The sequence below is a fragment of the Ambystoma mexicanum genome, chromosome 5p (genome assembly GCF_040938575.1).
Source record: "Ambystoma mexicanum isolate Mex_15411 chromosome 5p, UKY_AmexF1_1, whole genome shotgun sequence".
NCBI classification, from domain to species: domain Eukaryota; kingdom Metazoa; phylum Chordata; class Amphibia; order Caudata; family Ambystomatidae; genus Ambystoma; species Ambystoma mexicanum.
Window position 1 is genome coordinate 1,211,047,650 of NC_090930.1, and position 18,584 is coordinate 1,211,066,233.

At 47.2% G+C, this 18,584-nt stretch overlaps 1 protein-coding gene across 1 annotated transcript in view; it reads right to left on the reverse strand.

Annotated features, from left to right (window-relative positions):
* The window catches only part of LOC138481506 (pyrimidine-specific ribonucleoside hydrolase RihA-like), a 40,786-nt gene extending 31,843 nt beyond the window's left edge, over nucleotides 1–8,943 (reverse strand). Inside the window, exon 1 of the mRNA XM_069613693.1 lies at nucleotides 8,419–8,943. Within this exon, the coding sequence (XP_069469794.1) occupies nucleotides 8,419–8,613 (195 nt within the window). The 5' untranslated portion in view covers nucleotides 8,614–8,943. The remainder of the gene's footprint in view (nucleotides 1–8,418) is intronic.
* Nucleotides 8,944–18,584: the final 9,641 nt, after the last annotated feature.

Genomic DNA, 18,584 nt, shown 5'->3' on the forward strand with positions numbered 1-18,584 from the left:
TAGGCCAGCCTGCAGCCATCAGTCCAGCATCGCTCACCGAGCTGCCTGCTGCCTGATACCCACAGCTGTCTCCAGCCTTGAACTCTGTCACAGAAGCTGCAAATTGCCCTAAAACCGACTCGACGCTGTCGAGCACCAAGAAATGTTACAAACACAAGGTACATTGTGGTTCTGTCCCCCCTAGTCCTTCTCCAAAGGCCCCTAGTGACATTTTATGACCCATTACTCTCTTTGTGTTGAAACCAAGTATCTTTGAACTATTGAGATTAATTACTTTACTGACTACCCTCCTGTCAGTATCCAGAGTGCATCCCTTCTTCTTTGAAACTGTCTATCCTCTACATTCCTTTACAGGGTGGGTTGTATTTTGTAGCGTGCTTGAACTGTTTGTTGTGATAATAATAATATTGTATTTTTGCTGTGTTGGAACTAACCAACGATTCACGACCTTGCAGAGATAAGCCTGCCATTCCATCCACGTTACCAGAATTGCACAAGGAGGTTTATAATTTGCTTGTGTTTCCAGTCTGTTCAGATCCCGTCTGGTGTACTAGAGGTGTGGGGCTGATTGATGGTTTAGAAATCGATATTCATCCTTGGACTACTGGTCCCCGGAAGTTGATTTGTCACAGAGACAGTGGAAGGATTTAATTATATGCGTTGACATTTGATAAGTGGGGGACAATGGGCAAAGCGCAAAATGGTTGACAGCTCATTGTCAAGGCGCATTGGACGCCCGAAGAGCGCCACCAGTTGTGCTGCTCAAGTGGAGTTTGGCCTGGCAAGAGAGGAGCAGTCAGTGGCCAAGACACCTTGCACCAGTGAGTGAAGGATCCCAGTCACAGAAGGGAGTTAAAGTAGCCGCCTCCAAAACATAACCTGCTCCTCCAAAACATAACCTGCTGTTGCAGCTAAGTCATGTCTACCCCACCTGTGCCTTCCTTCTCCAAGTCCAGGGATCCCCTTACGGAAGACGGTCACCTCATGGCGCACTGGTAGAGCACTTGGCATCCACTTCAGATATGGTGGTACCACTGCGGGCAGTCTGTGCTTCCTCCCTCCTGGAATGCGTAGTCAGTGAACCCTGCAGTGCACCAGTTTCATCGAGCCTACACCAACGTTAGTGACCCGTGAGTTCATTTAAAGTTAGAGGATGGCAACATGATTTTTGGATTACCAATGGATGTACATTTGGTGACTGAGTAGCAGAGTTTTGGTACACCTTCTGAGCGTGGAGGTGTGACTTGTAAAAGAGGAACAGTCTACTGCCAAGGCATTTTCCAGCTTGGATGACATTAATGTCAGCCACACATGGGGTCCGACCGACCAACCAACCTCTGCATCCCGCGCACTGCTGCAGTCTTGCAGTGGTTCAAACTCCTGCCTTCCATCTGCCTCCCATGGCCGAAGAGGGGCAGCTCATGATACAGAGGCGGCAGCACTTTGGGAGGCACATCTTCAATATTGGGGAGCATCTAGGTTCAGTGCATAGCATCTACCCTGTGGAATGACACAGGGAATGACTACCAGTGGTGCCAAGTCTGCACAACCACGCAGGCTGTCGCATGTGTAAAAAGAAGACATGTTGCTCACTGTAGGATACCAGAATGTGTGATACCCAGGGGGTGGGTCAGGTTGCCGGTTCAATGACGTGCTGTTTCAGCAGCTTGTTGATATCCTCTTTCACCTGCCGTTGTATATTCACGGGTATGCCCCTGTAATGTTGGGCAACTGGCTTGACCTCTGGGTTAATGTCTAGTTGAATTTTCCTGTTCTTGAGTTTTCCCCGACCTCTAAACAAGTTTGGGAATGCTGTCTCGAGGTCTTCCGGTCTTGCAAAAGGATTTGTGGGCCAATAGTTGGTACAAAATGTGCACAAGGCCATCTCCACAGCTGTTTTAAAACTGAGGATGCATTCCCTGTTTACTTCGGTTTTAAGAACGTGTAACGGGATCTTCGCTGTGTGAGATTTGTGGGTGCACTTGGTGGTGATCACTCCTTTGCACGGCAGCGGCGAGGTCAAACTGTAGGGGTAGACATTGACAGTGGTTTGTTTGAGTTTAGGGGGCTGGTGGAGCGACTTGTATGCCTCTTCACTTGTGATGTTGTGCGTCGCCCCTGTATCTATGAGAAATTCCAGGGGGTTGTCATTTGCGTGGAGCATGAGAACTGGGCTGTGTTGTTTCGCCATGTTGTTGTACAGTGTCCAGACATATCCTTTCTTGCATTGGTCATCACCTGATGATTGTGACTCGCTGCTTGATGGTGACCTCATCTCGATATATCAGACATACCGTTGGTGGCCCCTTTGTCTGGAGCCTTTGCGTTGCTTGTGGTCTTCTTGTGTGCAAGGTCGGCCGTATTCACGCTCGTCCCGCCTGTGTCTTCCGAATTCACTGTCTGGGCCGGCTTCTTGTGGGCTCGCCTGTGTCGTCCTCTGGCGCTCTCTGAGTGATCTTCTGCTGGTTGGGGGCATGGGTGCGTTTTTGCAGACTGTCCGGAAGTGGTTATCGCCTCCACTTGTGGCACATTTCTGTCCCAGCACCGGACATTCCCCAGTATGAGGGTACTCATAGCCGCATCTAAAACACATGGCGTCTGAGCGTCGGGCCGGTACATTTTGGACGGTGTGTAATCTGTTGACTGTGTCAGTCTCGGTTGCTTTGGGCTGCATTGTGAACTTGCCCAGGTTATCCAGCTGTGATTCTACCGCTGCTTCAATGCGTGCCAATGCTAGAATCTCTGTTTTTGTAGCTGCTTCCTCCTGAACGCTTGAGAGTCACATCCAGCGATGACCTGGGATCTCAAATATTCCTTGTTAGAGTACTGATGAAATTCACAGTGTTTTAGCTTCATTCGCAGTCTCGTGATGAAGTTGTCTAGGGACTCTTCTTTGTCTTGACGCATTGTGTGAAAGATGTACCTTTCATAATCAACGCTGATGTGGGGTGCGAAGTATTCTGACAATTTTTTGTGAGGTCCTGGAATGATGCAGTGTCAAGGTTGAGTAGTTCACCCGCAATGTCCCTGGTCCAATAGCCATGGATAGTGTGCTAATGTGTTTTTTAATCTTTCGTCGTCTGTGAGCCTTATGGCTCCAATGTAGAATTTGAAGTCCCGCAGCCAAATTGCCCACTGTGGGGCGAGATTGCTCGTGTCCCGCAGATCCTTGAAACACTTGTGTATAGGCGCGCTATAAATGCCTTATCATATCATATATCAAATGCATGCGGTAGCTGTAATATCTGTGTTCCGCCACCAGAAAGGAGAACGGGTCCTGAGGCGCCTCCTCCTGATGTGGAGGCAACTTCATTTCCTGACATGATGTGCCCGTTGGTTAGCTTCTTCTGTTGCAACATGGGGGGGTTGCTTTTGCTGCACTGTAGTCCCTGTGCTGCTCCCTAAGAATCCTGTGTACAACTGCTCCCTCTTGGCTCGAGCGTGCACAGCCCTCTCTTCCCCTTTCTTTATTTTCCAATCTGTGAGAGGGGTCTGTGTACCCTGTATCCGCCCCCCCGCTATTTTACTTGTTATGTAGGGCCTGGGTTAGTGTCCTCTTTCCTATGCACTTCGCTCTTCGTGGGTACCTCACAGGAGCTGCTACGTGCCCCTCGCCCGCCGTTCTTCATGGACGCTCTCTCGCGCCATGTTTTTGGGGTGGCACCTGTAGAGGGGAGGCGTGCCGACACACGTAGGTGGTGCCCGATGGCACCCTCCTGTCCCCACTGTCACCAGTGCTCCGACTTGGACTTCTGCAGACGAGTGACTTGCTACGCTTACGCCACTGCGCGTCAGCTGATGTGCGAGTCCTTTATGGGACTCCTCGTCGCCATTGTATGATACCAGCCTGCCTCAGACCCGGAGGACCGCTCGGGGTTGGGGAGGCGATTTCGGGAGTTTGACGTTTTTGCGAAAATAGGAAGTTAGGACACAATATAACATACAAAAGGCTATAGCAGACCCACACGTGCATGTCAGCTACAGATCCGGGCAACTGTGTTGCTTAGATGATACGGAATGGGGCAAACCGGTTTATCCTCAATAACATTTTTCTAAAAATCTGTTTTACTAAGGCAAAAATGGTACAGAATATTATTTAGGATGTCTACTGTGTAACATGAAAATACATTTGGTAAACAATTATTTGTATGTTATGCAGCAAACATAGGACAAAAAACAGTGGTTGGTGTTTGCCCTAGTGGAAAGGTTTTTAGATTTTTAGCGCATGGTCTACTGTTCCTAGCCGAGCAGGGTCTGTAGACTATGTGGAACGGGCCAGCAAACTAAAGAAGATGCTATGGGTTTTTTTCTTTAGTGGGGCAGAACGCATGACCCTGATTTAACCCATTCGTACTACGGGCAAGGCATACTGTGCTACCCTTACCACACAGGGCTCTCATGTAATAAGTCACAAGAGTCCCAAGCGCGTGTCATCTAGTGCTATGCCCTCCTTTTAGTTGAAACTGCACAAGTACTCAGAGAATAGGATGGCCAGATTTTAAAAAGTAAAACACCGGGACAGGGCAACTAACATAAAGGTAGGACTAACACTTGAAAGTGGCTGTCAAGGCACTAAACTTCAGTAGAGGTTGGAGGAGAAGAGGGTTTGAGTGTTACAGTTTAAATAAATATATATTATAATTAATTGATCACAAGCTAACACTATCTTAAATTGTAAAATGCAGCATTTCTTCTGTGCGAGATTTTGCATTCATGCCTGTCCGCTATAAAGACAAATGTATAAAGAGCCCGTTTAATTTGCAGTGGAGGTTCTTCCGTATTTTAATATGTGAAATGTTTTTGAATAGAGTATATTAAATGCGATGTGTTTTATTTTAGCACGATGTCCCCCGGAAACATCTGACTAACCCGTCAACCCAAGGTGAACTGTGTTGGACATCCTGCAGCAGAGACGAGCCCCAGAACTACCCTAGGCAGAGATGGGACCAACAATCCTGGAAACGTCTGATGCAAACGAGACGGGGCATTTTGGAGTGAGTGACGCCATAGCACGACTTCACCTGCACACACATCCACAATCAAAGCATTGGGGTGATCAGTATCCCATCCTCGTCGCCAATGTTGGATTCTGGTGATTGCCCCAGGCCGCCCTTCACATCACACACGCACCTGCATAAGAATACACAAATACGTCTATGTAGTTCAGGGTCCGGGCGGCGAATGCCTTCGGGTACCTCCCCTTTATTCAACTTGCATGCGCGAGCCAGAACGAGGCTCGCACATGCGTACTACTGAGCAGTACGCTCCGTAACATTAGGGTTAATAAGAACCTGGAATGGTAACAACTCTCCTTTCCTAATATAGAAAAACAGAACTAAAGAACCCCACTTACTCAAACTCCAGCGGTTCAGTCCTGCATTAAAACTCCATAACAAGAGCTCTCATTAATACCAAACCCCTTCTGCCTCCATAATCACTCACCTGCAAATCTCCTACCCCCTGACACTACACACAGAGGCCACCTTGCACATGGCAATGTCAAATGCTTGCCAATGTCACATTGACCATGACAGAACGATGTAAAAGCTCACATCTTAAACTCCAGCATACCACTAGCCACAAGATGGCGGCTAACCGGTCTCTCAGTGTGCGGTTTATCAGAGCTTGGGCAACCCCTTCTGGATAAACAACATACCTAAGTGCCACCATCATACCACATGGAGCAATATTGGCAATAAGGGCTGGGGTACTTTCAGTTTGCACTCATCAACACCCTCAGATCTTGCACATGCCTTCCCCTCTATACCACTAACAACCTTACCCTTCCTCTTTTCTTGCAGCACAACTCACCACGAGGCTGCCAAAAGGGCGGCGGTGCACTATACAAGACCACTTTACATTACAATTGATAAAAGTTCTTGGTCATTTTTTTTAAAGGATTTGTAATCGTCAGTATATTCTTTATTGATTTTATGGTATATTTTCTTGTAAATCTGTTATCATTCTTTTTGGTTTTGGCACTTTGGTGGCATAAGCCACCTAATTGTTAAAACATTGGTACTGTAAATGTAAAGAAAGGGGAGTTCGGGAGCAGTGTATGGCGTTGGCATGGCAACTTGCTGATGCTGGACTATGAAATGACCGAAGCACTAGGTGGACCTTGACCCTCTCGCTCACGTCGGCTGGCCTGCTGCTGTTACTGGGGAGTTGTGCAAGCTCCGAAGTAGGAGCAAAATGAGTGCACTTAGAGAGAGTGAGAGGCAGGCAGAGAGCGGGGTGAAAGGGCGTGACAGGTTTAAAAGACTGAGAAGCGAGAGTCAGGCAGAGGGCGGGGTGAAAGTGTGAGACAGATTAGGAGACAGAAGCGAGAAGGCCCAGCGAGAGTCAGGCAGAGGATGGGCTGAAAGTGCGAGACAGGCTAGAAGACTGAGAAGCGAGGAGGGAGAGCAAGTGTCAGGCAGAGGATGAGGTGAAAGTGCGAGACAGGCTAGAAGACTGAGAAGCGAGGAGGGAGAGCGAGAGCAAGGCACAGAGCGGGGTTAATGTGCGGGACAGGTTTAGAAGAATGAGTAGCGAGAGTCAGGCAGAGGGCGGGGTGAGAATGTGAGACAGATTAGGAGACAGAAGCGAGAAGGTGGAGTGAGAGTCAAGCAAGGGGGTGAACGTGTGAGACAGGCCAGGAGACTGAGAAGGGAGAAGGAGGAGCGAGAGTCAGGCAGAGGGCGGGGTGAAAGTGCGAGACAGGCCAGGAGACTAAGAAGCGAGAAGGAGGAGCGCGAGTCAGGCACAGGGGGGGTGGGGGGTGAAGGTGTGAGACCGATTAGGAGACAGAAGCGAGAAGGTCCAGCGAGAGTCAGGCAGAGGATGGGCTGAAAGTGCGAGACAAGCTAGGAGACTGGGAAGCGAGGAGGTAGAGCGAGAGGCAGGCCGAGAGCAGGCTGAAAGTGCGGGACAGGTTTAAAAGACTGAGAAGTGAGAAGAAGAGCGAGAGTCAAGCAGAGGGCGGGGTACAGTGCGAGACAGGCAAGGAGACTAAGATGTGAGGGGGTGGCGTGAGAGTCAGGCAGAGGTGGAAACATGAAAAAAAGGTACTTCACAACACCCAATTTAAATATTAGGTGTATTAAATCATTACTTCCGTTCATCTGCGTCTTGCGAAGTAGTGTTGCATTCTGAGTTAAGATTTAATTTGTAGTGTGAGGAATTAGGTTTATCTTTGAGAAATATAATTTTTCATTAGGCATATGTTGGCACACCTATCATTTCAAGACTTTAATTTTTTGTTGTTTGGAGTTACTTGTTATTGTATTTTGCTAAAAAAAAAACACCTTTATAATGATTTAACTAACGCTGCATAAAACATGTTAATGTACACATCCACAAAATCAATTTCCAAAACAGAACGTAAACATTTCCCATCAAGAATTACTATTAAGTGTTTAGCTAAGATATCCATAGAGCTACATTTAAAAGCCGAGTCTCGTGTGGGTGCCTTGATGTAAGAGGTGCAGAAGAGGAATGCTGTGCTCTGTCTCCTAAAAGGAGGCGCTCAGCCACGAGACAGGCTCCTAATCCATTTCTGTCTGTAGTAACTTTACCATTTCAGTTCCCGACATTTGCAGACATTGCGTTTGCATAATCACTGACCTTAACTCTTTCCTAAAAAAGGTACTTTTCCACTGTGATATTTACGCGTAATAAACCTAAATAGCCAGTCGGCTTCCAAGTAAATGTTCTTCTGTACAGTCTGGATTTACGAAATACTAAAAGTCTCACAGAGAGTGAGATTGATATGTTAGGATTTCTTTTCCCTTATCTTTTGTTCTGAAAAGTTCGCTTTTTCGGGATTTGTTGTGTGGAAAATCTTCAGTCACACAATGATTTTTCATTTTGTGAATGCGACTTTTACTTTTTCGTTTAACCAAAATATATTTGGAAATGATTGAGCTCTGGGTGGTGATATGAAATATTCTGGGGTGTAGAAAAGCTCATCGTGTTACCCCTCAATTCCCACTCGGACCATAACACCTTATATGTGTTGCATTATTGTATTTTCACCCGAGGAGCAAAGAAGCCATTCAGTTCAATGTATTACCTTTCAGGATCACATGGTAGCAACATTAGTTATAGGGCTGCCTTTTATTGTAAAGCGCTGCCTTTTGTTGTATAGCGCTGTATCTCATACTAATGTGATCTCGCAGTGCTGTAAACATCAATGCTCACTATTTTAACGGCACGCATTCATAAGTTTGAAAGGATGAGTTTGCAATCGAGCGATTCGTGCACATGAGCGTGTGGGATTGCACACACAGTGTAACAGGTGCGTTAACCCACCATGCCATCGGGCCCACGTTTAAAAGAAGGGAAGGTTTAGTGAAATTGAATGGAGGAGCATAGCACGCTCCAAAAAACTCCATCCTGTTACTGAGAGCTAGAGATGAAGCGCCGCGCACTCACTTCAGGTCGGTTGCAGATTTTGAGCACTCGCAGCACGTTCTTGCAGACGTTGTCAAGGGGGGTGTTGCCCCCCACGCAGGTGATGGCCAGGACTTTCACGCTGGGAGCCGCCAGAGCCATCATGATGGCCTGGGCGTCGTCCGTGCCGCAGTCCACGTCGATGAGGAACTTCTGCTTCTTGGGTGGGTGCGACATGTTGGGACGGAGGAAGCCCTTCGACGGTCGACTGTGGAGAGGAGCAGGGGAAAGTCAGCGAGGGGCGCGGGCTTAGCTGCTATTTATCGAGACGAGCAGAAACGGCAAGGGTGCAGTCTCGAGAAGTACCCCCGCCCCTTGCAGACTCCAGGCACGAGAACATGCCAGCAATGAGCCCGAAGCGCAAACCATCCCCAGCCCAGGCCACACCCTTCAGTGGCCGGCTGGATCCCACGGAACCGGTTGCGACAGCTCCTGTGTCTGAGGCCAGCCTTCCCTGCCCGCGGAGCTCCCCAAACCCCACACTCCACACTCCAGCCCCACCACACTGACAAACTGCATATTTGTGTACAGGACATACCTATCTGTTCGCCCTTACTTGGAGGGTTTCACCCACCCTCGACACACTTTTACCGTCCGAACACACCGCTTGTCTGCCACAGACTTAAACGGATTAAAACCTTTAACAAAAAAAAGCAGTCAACTCTCATTGACTTGAAAGGGATCACCGGGCCCACACGCATCAAACACACCACCCACCCGATTCCATCCACCTTGGACAGTCGCTAGGTTGAGAGGTATGCATGCATACCAACCCTCATTTAGGCGGGAGACTCTCAATATTTCAATGACATTTTTTGCTATTTTTCCCTTTCTCCTGCCTAAAATATTTCTAACCTCAATGTAAGCCTACGGGAAAATTAATTTCTCCTGTTTTCCGCGTCAAAATCTCCCTCCCAGGGGCTTCAGAGTTTTGGCATCTATGGGTAAGCAATTAATTGCTGTACTATTTAGGTTGGAAGTAACTGTACTTGTTGGGAAGAAAGCCTGGGCGCAAGGGCCTGGAGAGGTGCAAGGGCCCTGGCGGACGTTGCATGGAAAGAAGACTGGTTGGTGGTGGCACAATCCTAAAAGGTAAAACAGACACAGTTTATTGCTAGAGAAGAGGACAACCCTGACGACTACCACACGATAAATGATATGTTATGATATGGCATTTATAACCCGCTTATACACAAGTGTTTCAAGGCGCGACGAGGCAATGGAGAGGGAACAAGGGAGGACAGACAACGATCCTACTAGGGCAGGTGTCATTCAGATCGCGCAAGTGCATGGGAAGGGGAAGGAGGAGAAGTGAGAGGGAGAAGGGGGAGAGGAAAGTGCAGTACATGGGATAAGAACCGAACAAAAAATAAATAAATAAAAAATAAATAGTAAGTAAAGTACGGCCCACAGGTGTCAAGTGCAACGATAAGTGCAGACATCAGGTGTCAAGTGCTGGTGGTGGGACTGTAGGGATCAGGGGTGGAAATAATTACTGGGGACCAAAAGAGGCCCTGGACATTTTTTTCAAAGTGGTCCCATATGACACTTTTTCAGCAAGCCAAATGCTTTTCTTGTGAGAAAATTTGGAAATACTACACAAAAGAGGCCCAGGGTGCAGAGGCCCACCGGGAAATCTCCAGAGTTCCCTATAGGCCAGTCCACCACTGTTAGGGATACAGAACCAGTCCCCAAGTGCTCGGGTAGACGGGAAGGCAGTGCAGGAGTGCGACTGGCAGGCGAAGGGACCTGGGCCCGAGATCAGAGGGTGACCAGGTAACCAGTGCAAATTCAGTGTCAGCCAGGAAGTCAGCAAGGGAGAGAAGGAGAAAAAGCAGAAGCAAGGAGAAAGGTTTTGAGGTGCTTCCGGAAGCGAAGATGATTCTTCTCAAGTTTCAGGGAGGCTATTCCAGAGGGAGTCGCCAGCCGAAGAAAGACATCTACCGCCAACTAATTCCTTGGAGAAGCGACTGACACTGAGGGAGTTTGAGGTAGATGAGCGAAGAGCTCCAGAGGGAAGGTGTTTAGGGAAAGAGAGTTGAAGGTATTGAATGGATCCGAAAGACTATTAATATTTAATGTAACCAAAGGAAGTAAATAAAGAACCTCAACAGGGGAACTAAAGCAAGGACCTTTATTATGCGAAATGAGGACTCCCCTAAGGAAATCGCATGAGACATAATGAAATGCTTTCTCATCATCGGGGGTTAATAATGGTATTTGTTTTGAAGCTGAGGGAGCATAATTTAAGAGGCACATTTGAGGTAAGTAAGATTACAGCAGTGCAGAAAGGATTAGAGAAGAGGGGGGTGCACGTGCACCAGCAACAATGGGATAGCTATTTAGACTGGTTCTCCGAGGCAACACAGAGGCAGTCCTCAAAGATACCCAGGAGAAGCTACAGGAGCAAGTCAGAACACTAGAAACAGAGTGCTCCAACTTGCAGGCGCCCAAGCATAACATAGGTTATAACCGCTTATACCCGGTCATCCAAGGGGTACCTACCGAAGGAATCACCTGAGGACATTCTTATGGCAATAATAACATATTCGGTGGGTTTCACCGGCCGATAACGGCATAGGCCAAAGTTATAGGCCCGAGTGAAACAAGGTCCTTAACATCAGGCACCAGTGACGTTACCCTGCCGATGAAGGCCACTGTAGAGTAGCAGCCGAATGCCTCTGCAGGAAGACCCGCCCCCTCCCACCTGTATGTTGTAGGCCTGAGATTGTGCCATGCTTGACACCAGCAGTTGTGACCATTCCGCAGAGAATATTCGAAGGAAGATACCCTCAAAGAAAACCCAGATGTACTCCCGAAGAGATGATAATCTAATGGAGGAAAACCCTGAAGGAATATGAAAAAGAGCAAGAAAAGGAGCTGGTGACATCACAAGAAGCGAATGTGATGCACAGAGAAGACTGGTTGAAGAAGATGCATGACCCTTATAGAAACTGATGAAGAAATAAAGAATCAAGTAAACTTTCATATGCGAAGAGAAGATTGCACATGTGAAGAACACTGCAGAAAATGCAAGCCGTTTAATAACTGTAGAGATGCAGCAACGCACGTTGACTAAGTGATCATAGAAGCTGGCTATACGTAGTAAATAGACTGCAGGCGGAGCCGCCATTGTATAGAAGCTGGAAATCCGTTTCATGAATTTAGTAAGTTCTGACCCATGGGCAAGAAGGACTGAGGGCTGTGTCACAGTAAGAATTAGCTGAGATGTGAAAATGAATGGCGATACTGTCTGGCCTGGTGTCAAGGCTGAAGGCAGCCAAGACTGGTTATCTACTCTTGAAGGCGGCAAACGTGCGAAGATGAATCATTCCTTGTTGAGGTGCAAAGAAAGAACACCATGTGTGTCAAGTTTTATTAATTGAAGACAATTAAATGCAGCAAAATGGTCCAAATTGTAGTCTCCTGTCAAGTGAGACAAGGATGGAAATCGAGTTGGGATTGGAGTTCTAGAACAAGCGATAGTGCATGCCTGCACTCCCTTATATTCCCAGAGACAAGAATACACTGCAATGCCAAGTTCAAAGACAATCTTCATGGTAGAAGGCATGGGTGATGAGACTTTGGGCTAATTGGGTGGAGAGGTAAAGTCGAGTCCACCTCCTGGCATCTGTGTACGAGCTTACGTGATGCTAAGTGAAACGAATGTTCCAGACATGGCACGAGCGTGCCAACCAATTCTAGAAGGCCATATAACGAAGGGCTTTATAGTTTGAGAGCCAATGCTATAGAGTGTACTTAACAAAGTGGAGGATGACTTGCACTAGAGGTAGGCACAAGATGTCCACCTGACAGTAGAGACCCAATCACAACCCAACCTCTTATAGAAAGTATACTTACATGTTTCCCTTGAGTGTATCACAATCCCTCGTACGTTTCTTGGATTTGCCACGTAGAATGATGTCATGTGTGACACATTTTTACTATATAACTGTGATTTTTTATGAAATGTATGAGTGCTTGAGCGAACTTGGGAGGATAGCTCAGGGGCAATGTGCTCGCCTTGGAAGCAAGACGAAGTGGAGCAACCCATGTTCAACCCCCGGGTCTGTGCTTAAAAATCTCTGGGTATTAAGCGTGTTATAAATAACCAATTACAGTTACAATTACAATGTCTGTTGATGTCTGTTGTAACTCCCTGTTTTGGACAAATGATATTAAAACAGAAAACCTTGCCATTTTCCTGAGTTGGTTCGATTATTTAGTGTCAGAGTTATTCTGCATCCCATCCATTGCATTCATGTTCCCAAAAGGGCTCTAAAGCTCACGTGGTAGCACTGGGGATTGTTTCAAAAGATCCAAACTTGTTCTGCTCCAGTAGTTCGGGTGATCGGACATCCTCTGCCATCTAACCGGATGATCGCTGGGTTTCCTGTGGAGAGCGGACAAATAGAAATAAACTTGCAAGAAGAACCGAGGTGGTGGGCAGGTCCCCTTTTGACAAAATACATGCCCGGTTTCCATGGGCGCTCTGCGGACGGAAGGCGAAGTGGTAGGTTGGAGGAGAAGACGATACCGAAAGCCTTGAGTCGATTAACGAACGAATGGTGAGTAGACTAAGGGGAATGGCAAATTAAGAGGATGGGATTGTGATAATTTTTTAGTATTTTAGTAAACAGGAAATATTGTGTGAAGAAGAGATAGCGCCTAGAGTCCTAAACTCAAAAAGTTTCAGAAGGAGACATCACAAACTCCAGTGGGAGTAGCGTGAAATATATAACACACGGACAGGTCCGTGTAAGGTGATGTCTCAAACCCTGTACAGCATATAAGAAAAGCAGAGAGAAAGGAAAAAGTGTGATCACAGTGTTTATTTAATGTGTAAAGTCGACTAGTTTGTCTGTTTATTGAGAAAGATTATTGAAGATCAATAGAAATTAAGAAGTAATTGAGAAATAATTAAGGAGCTATAAGTAACTACATAGTGAAGTGGTTGGTACCAATCCAGAGGTAGAAATATCTAATTGAGAAATTAGAGGCATCAGCGGCGATTGTTGGTGCACGCTCATATTCGTTGTTTTAAGGCATTAAAAAGAAGTTGATTTCAAGGTTAATTTTATAAGTCTGGTAAGTATTGACAGTTGATTGAGATTTGTCATTATGGGAGGCACTCCTCTTATGCATTTATGTAAGACACTGCCAAAGCACATGCCAAAGCTCAAACAGTATAGTGCAGAATGGGTGAAAGGCACATAATAAGATGTTCATGCCATGGCCACAAGGGAGATTACTGCCAAAAGTGGTATTGCAACACATGACCACATACTTGCACGCTGCGTACACGGGGAAGATATTTGAGAAAAGCTTAGCTATTCTAGAGCTTTGGAAGATGCACCAGGAAGAGAGAGAGGAGAGAGGATCTGTCATGGGACAAGGACACAGATGGTCACAGATGGCAGCGATGGAAACGTATCGCTGTGGTATCCCTGCACACCCCCAATATGGCGCCCAGTGTTTTTCAGTAACGATCCAGTCCTCCCGATTCCATGCATGCAGTGTGCTCCACCCCGTAGAGCAACAAAGGTTCATATGGATTTCCGAACAGAGGGACTTTGCGTTGCTACTCTGCATGGCATGCGCATCGTAAATTCGTACATTGAATCCTGACTAAACTCTCTCATAGTATTGTTTTGTCCTTTCCTAACACTTGTATTTCCTTACCTAGGACTTGTCAGTTTCCACTCATATCTCCCGGTCTCCCCCGCCAGCTTACACGGACACTGCCGTTCCGGATAGGAGTTCTGCGTTAGTGTTACCTAGGCAACCCGTGCGGCATCAACATTCACTAATCTCTCCTTCCCTTCTCCCCCTATAGCAGCTATGTACCGGGTTTCTCCAAAACTGTGCTCTGAATGTCTAGAGCCCTGACACAGTTCATCTCCTCCTATCAAGCCCTATGGCCAATGTTCGGCAATCTCGCAGTCCACACCGCAGTCCGTGGTGACTGGTAGGTGGAAGGCTTTTCTCCTTTCTCAGCTATTACGCCTTTCTCTTTCCCCGCTTCCTCCTTTGGATTCACGGCTATTCCGCTTTTTCCCATCCTTTCAGAAAGCAGACTCTACGCTCCGTATAGAACCCGGCCCTCACTCGCCAGTACCCATCGATTCTGGAACCACAGATTATTCTCTTGATAGAAAGAATCCAGGGTAAATCACCTCTGCAGCATTTACAAATTGCGGGGTTCTGTCTTGACTACTGTAGCTTTATTATAGTTTCACAGCTCCAGCAAAACACTGAAGACGGTACAATGAGTGGCATTGCCCTCTGGTAACCGCAGACCAAATCAGCTCAAGACACCGAAACACATCAGAGTGAGGAGCCGCAGGGTTTTACTCCCCAGAGGTTTTCCCTGGAAACCCTGTCCTTTCTTAGCTAATACTTGGCAGGAAGGGGCAGGGCAACCAGGAGGATTCTCCTATCTACTGACTCCTCATCTTATCCAGGTCAGAGATGTAACCATTTACAATTAATGATCAAGAGTTAAGCAGGCATCACAGTTAGCTACGCCCGTTACAAAGGAGTACAGACTGAATCATGGATCAGATGCAGCAGTTAATGGCCGCCGTCCAGTCCCTTACCACAGAAGTACAAACCCTAAAACAGGAAAACACGGTATTGCGGCAACAGATGGTCCAATATCTGCAAGCGCGGAGATACCTCCTGGGCCCTTGCCAAGCGGTAGGTGCGATGGGAACCCCCATAAATTAAAAGAATTTATCCAAGCCTGTACTATCCAGTTCACTTTCAAAGCCGCCTTTTTCATACCGATAGGGATAGAGTTGGGCACATGATCACATACCTCACAGGCCCAGCTTTGGCCTGGGCTACACCCCTAGTCACAACAAATAACCCAATATTAGACTCATACCCTGCTTCTGTGAACCGCCTCAAGACAATGTTCGGCAGGCAGGAAATAACAGTGGCTTCTCAAAAGCACCTGCTAGACTTCAGATAGGGGTCTCAGGATGTGTTAAAATACATCACCCGATTTAAACAAAATGGCATCCCACACCTCCTGGCCGATGATGCTTTAGTGACATTGTTTTCGCAGAGGGCTCAATGAGGAATTGAAAGTCGAAGTCTCTCGGGTTCCCAGACTTTCCAACCTCGCTGAGATGATTGCATTGGTCATGCAACTGGATTATCAGTTGCATGAAAGACTTGCAGAAAGAAGGAAGTATAGATCCAGCAGACCCTTATCGAAACCCACATCTAACCCTTCCGCCCAAAGAACCTATGCAGTTAGGGGTGGCACGAGGTCCTCTCAAAGAACGCACATGAAGAAGAACATTAGGACTATGTATGTAATGCAGGGCCAGTGATCATCTGGTCCGCGATTGTCCCGTGGCTCCCCCAAGAAAAGCGGGTAATGACAGGGCCCGACTGTAGAGGGAGCCACGGTTTGGGCTGGTTTAGACGGTTCCCTACCCATCAAGATGGCTTTTCATAGCACTGACCTACCAGAAACACTCATGGTGGTGATATTCGACACTTCTTCATGGGGAAACTGAAACATTACAGAAGTACTGGCACCCGTAGACAGTGGGTCAGCCAGTAACTTTTTCGACGACAGGTGGCACTCACTCATGGTATCCGTCGTTCCTCAAAAAGCATATTGATCCTTGTGGAAAGTGTTGACGGGAGTCCTCTGACTTAGGGTCCTATCTGCGAACACATACAACCCCTCCGCATGACTATGTTATCCCACAAGGAAGAGATCAAATTAGATATCATAAAGTCAGCTCATTACCAGGTCATTCTAGGCTGAGGGTACACAACCCTTTCATAAACTCGACTGCCGGCACATTCTTTTTGGGTTCCAAACATTGTCTAACCCATTGCCTTTCTCAAGGAGCTGTTGTCAGGTTGCTTGATTGTCATGAAGAGTATGATACCTCCGTCCCCAAGTACCACAGAGAGAGAATACAAGATTACTCCGTATGCGATCATTGAGGCCACAGGTGGGTAGTTCTTGAAGCCCGGAACCACGGAATGTCGAAACCCAAGGCAGCTGTAAAGGAAAACCTTTATTAGCAATCAAATGAGTACAGTACAAGCAAACAAGCAGGATAAAGAGCAGTGCTTACCTAAGCTGATGGGTGATGGAGCCCAGAATCCTATGATGGGTGATAATTCCGTGGAGGGGCACGTGAGCTGGTTTCCCCGATGACAATAGGGAGAAGAACTGTAGACTGGGTATAGACCCAACCTGCCCTCCTGTAACTGATGAAACGAAAGGACCAAAATCCAAAGTACTTGGGTAACGTAATGCAGCGAAGAGGAAAAATGCCAGGTCCATTCAGGGTAATCCAAGACAGTCCAAAAGGCGTTCCGAGTTCAATGATCCAGCAAACAGAGCAAAAGGACGTGAGCAAAGCAAAAAGCCGAATAACAGTCCAAGAGTCAAAAGCCGTGAAACACAAAGTATCCGAACGCCGTACAGAGTCCTCCAAAGAACAGCTGTGAAGCGCAGAAGTTCAGCGCTTGAGTAGTGGGTGCTTCCACGTCACATGATTCGCGAGTGAGACTGATAAATGCGTCACGTGATCCGCAAGCGCGACACGTGAGCGTTGTTTAGATCTCAATGATCGCGGGAAATGACTTTGTGAGCGCGGAGTCCTGCAGCCGGCGCCTGCGAGCTGCCTCCTGCAGACGCCAGTGAAGGAACGGGGAACCCCCGAATTTGCGTATGTGGCCCTTGGGGTAAACCCACTCACGTGACACCCGTCCACTGTGAGTGACAGGAAATGGGAACCTGGCTGGGATAACTGAGGCATTGTGAGTGTTGCCTGTCCTAGATGCATTGTGAGTGTTACCTATCCTAGATACAGTGTGAGTATTGCCTGTCCTAGATGCTTGTGAAATAGGGACGGAATGAGAGGATAGCGTGACAGCTGTAGGGTATCATATCCTTTCCACCCTTGATCCTCGGGAGTCCGATACCAGGGTACATGATCAAGTAGAAGAGATAGCCACACAATACTTACAACATCAAGAGGTATTCTCCGTTTCGGAATATTCCGAGCTGCCGCCACACCGCAGACACGGCTATGCTATAGATCTCATACCTGACCAACCCTTATCTTTTGGCAGGATGTATATATTGTCTGCCAAAGAGAAAGAAGTCTTGAAAGAAAACCAATCTCAGAAATGGATTGATAACCGAATCCATGCCACCGGCTGGGGCTTCCCTGTTTTTTATCCCCAAGAAGAGCAGGACAGAATTACATCCTTGCATCGATTTTCGCGGCCTCAACAAAATCACGATCCCGGATAGGTACCCCATGCCGCTTATACTCAACATTCTGGAGGCAGTCAAGGGTTCCATGATCTATACAAAACTGGATCGGCGAGGGGCGTACCACCTCATCAGAATAAAAGCAGGCGATGAGATGAAAACCGCGTTCCGTACACCATTTGGGCACTTACAATACAGAGTGATGCCCTTCGGCCTTTCCAATGCCCCTGCAGTGTCAGATTCATGGACCACATTTTCTCTGACATTCTACGACTTTACGTCATAGTGTATATTGACGATATTCTGGTGTTTTCACCCAATCTGGAGAGCCATGCCCTTCACGTTCTGGAAGTTTTGAATCGTTGAAAATTATACACCTATTCTGCAAAATAGAAAAGTGTGAATTCAACTGGATTAGGTCTTCTACCTAGGTTATATTCTGTCGAAAGACGGCATCTCTATGGATCCATCAAAGGTGGCAGCCGTGTTAGACTGGCCTCCCCCAACCTCAGTCAAGGACCTACAGGGGTTTTTGGGATTCGATAATTTCTATAGACGCTTCATCCTCAAATTCTCGTCAATTATCCGCTCTCTAACCCGCCTACTCAGGAAAGGGATTCTGTTTCAATGGTCGGTTGACACCCAACAGGCCTTTGACAGATAAAAGTCAGTCTTTACCACAGCGCCCATATTGCTTTCCCCAGACCAGAACAAACGATTCATTCTGGAATCCGATGCTTCACACTATACTTTAGGAGCTATCTTCCTGCAAGAAAATGCCCAGGGTCTTGAATGCCCCATCGCCTACCTATCTAAAACCTTAACTTCCTCCCATATTAACTACACAGTGCTAGAGAAAGAACTACTCGCCATAAAGAGGGCATCCGAG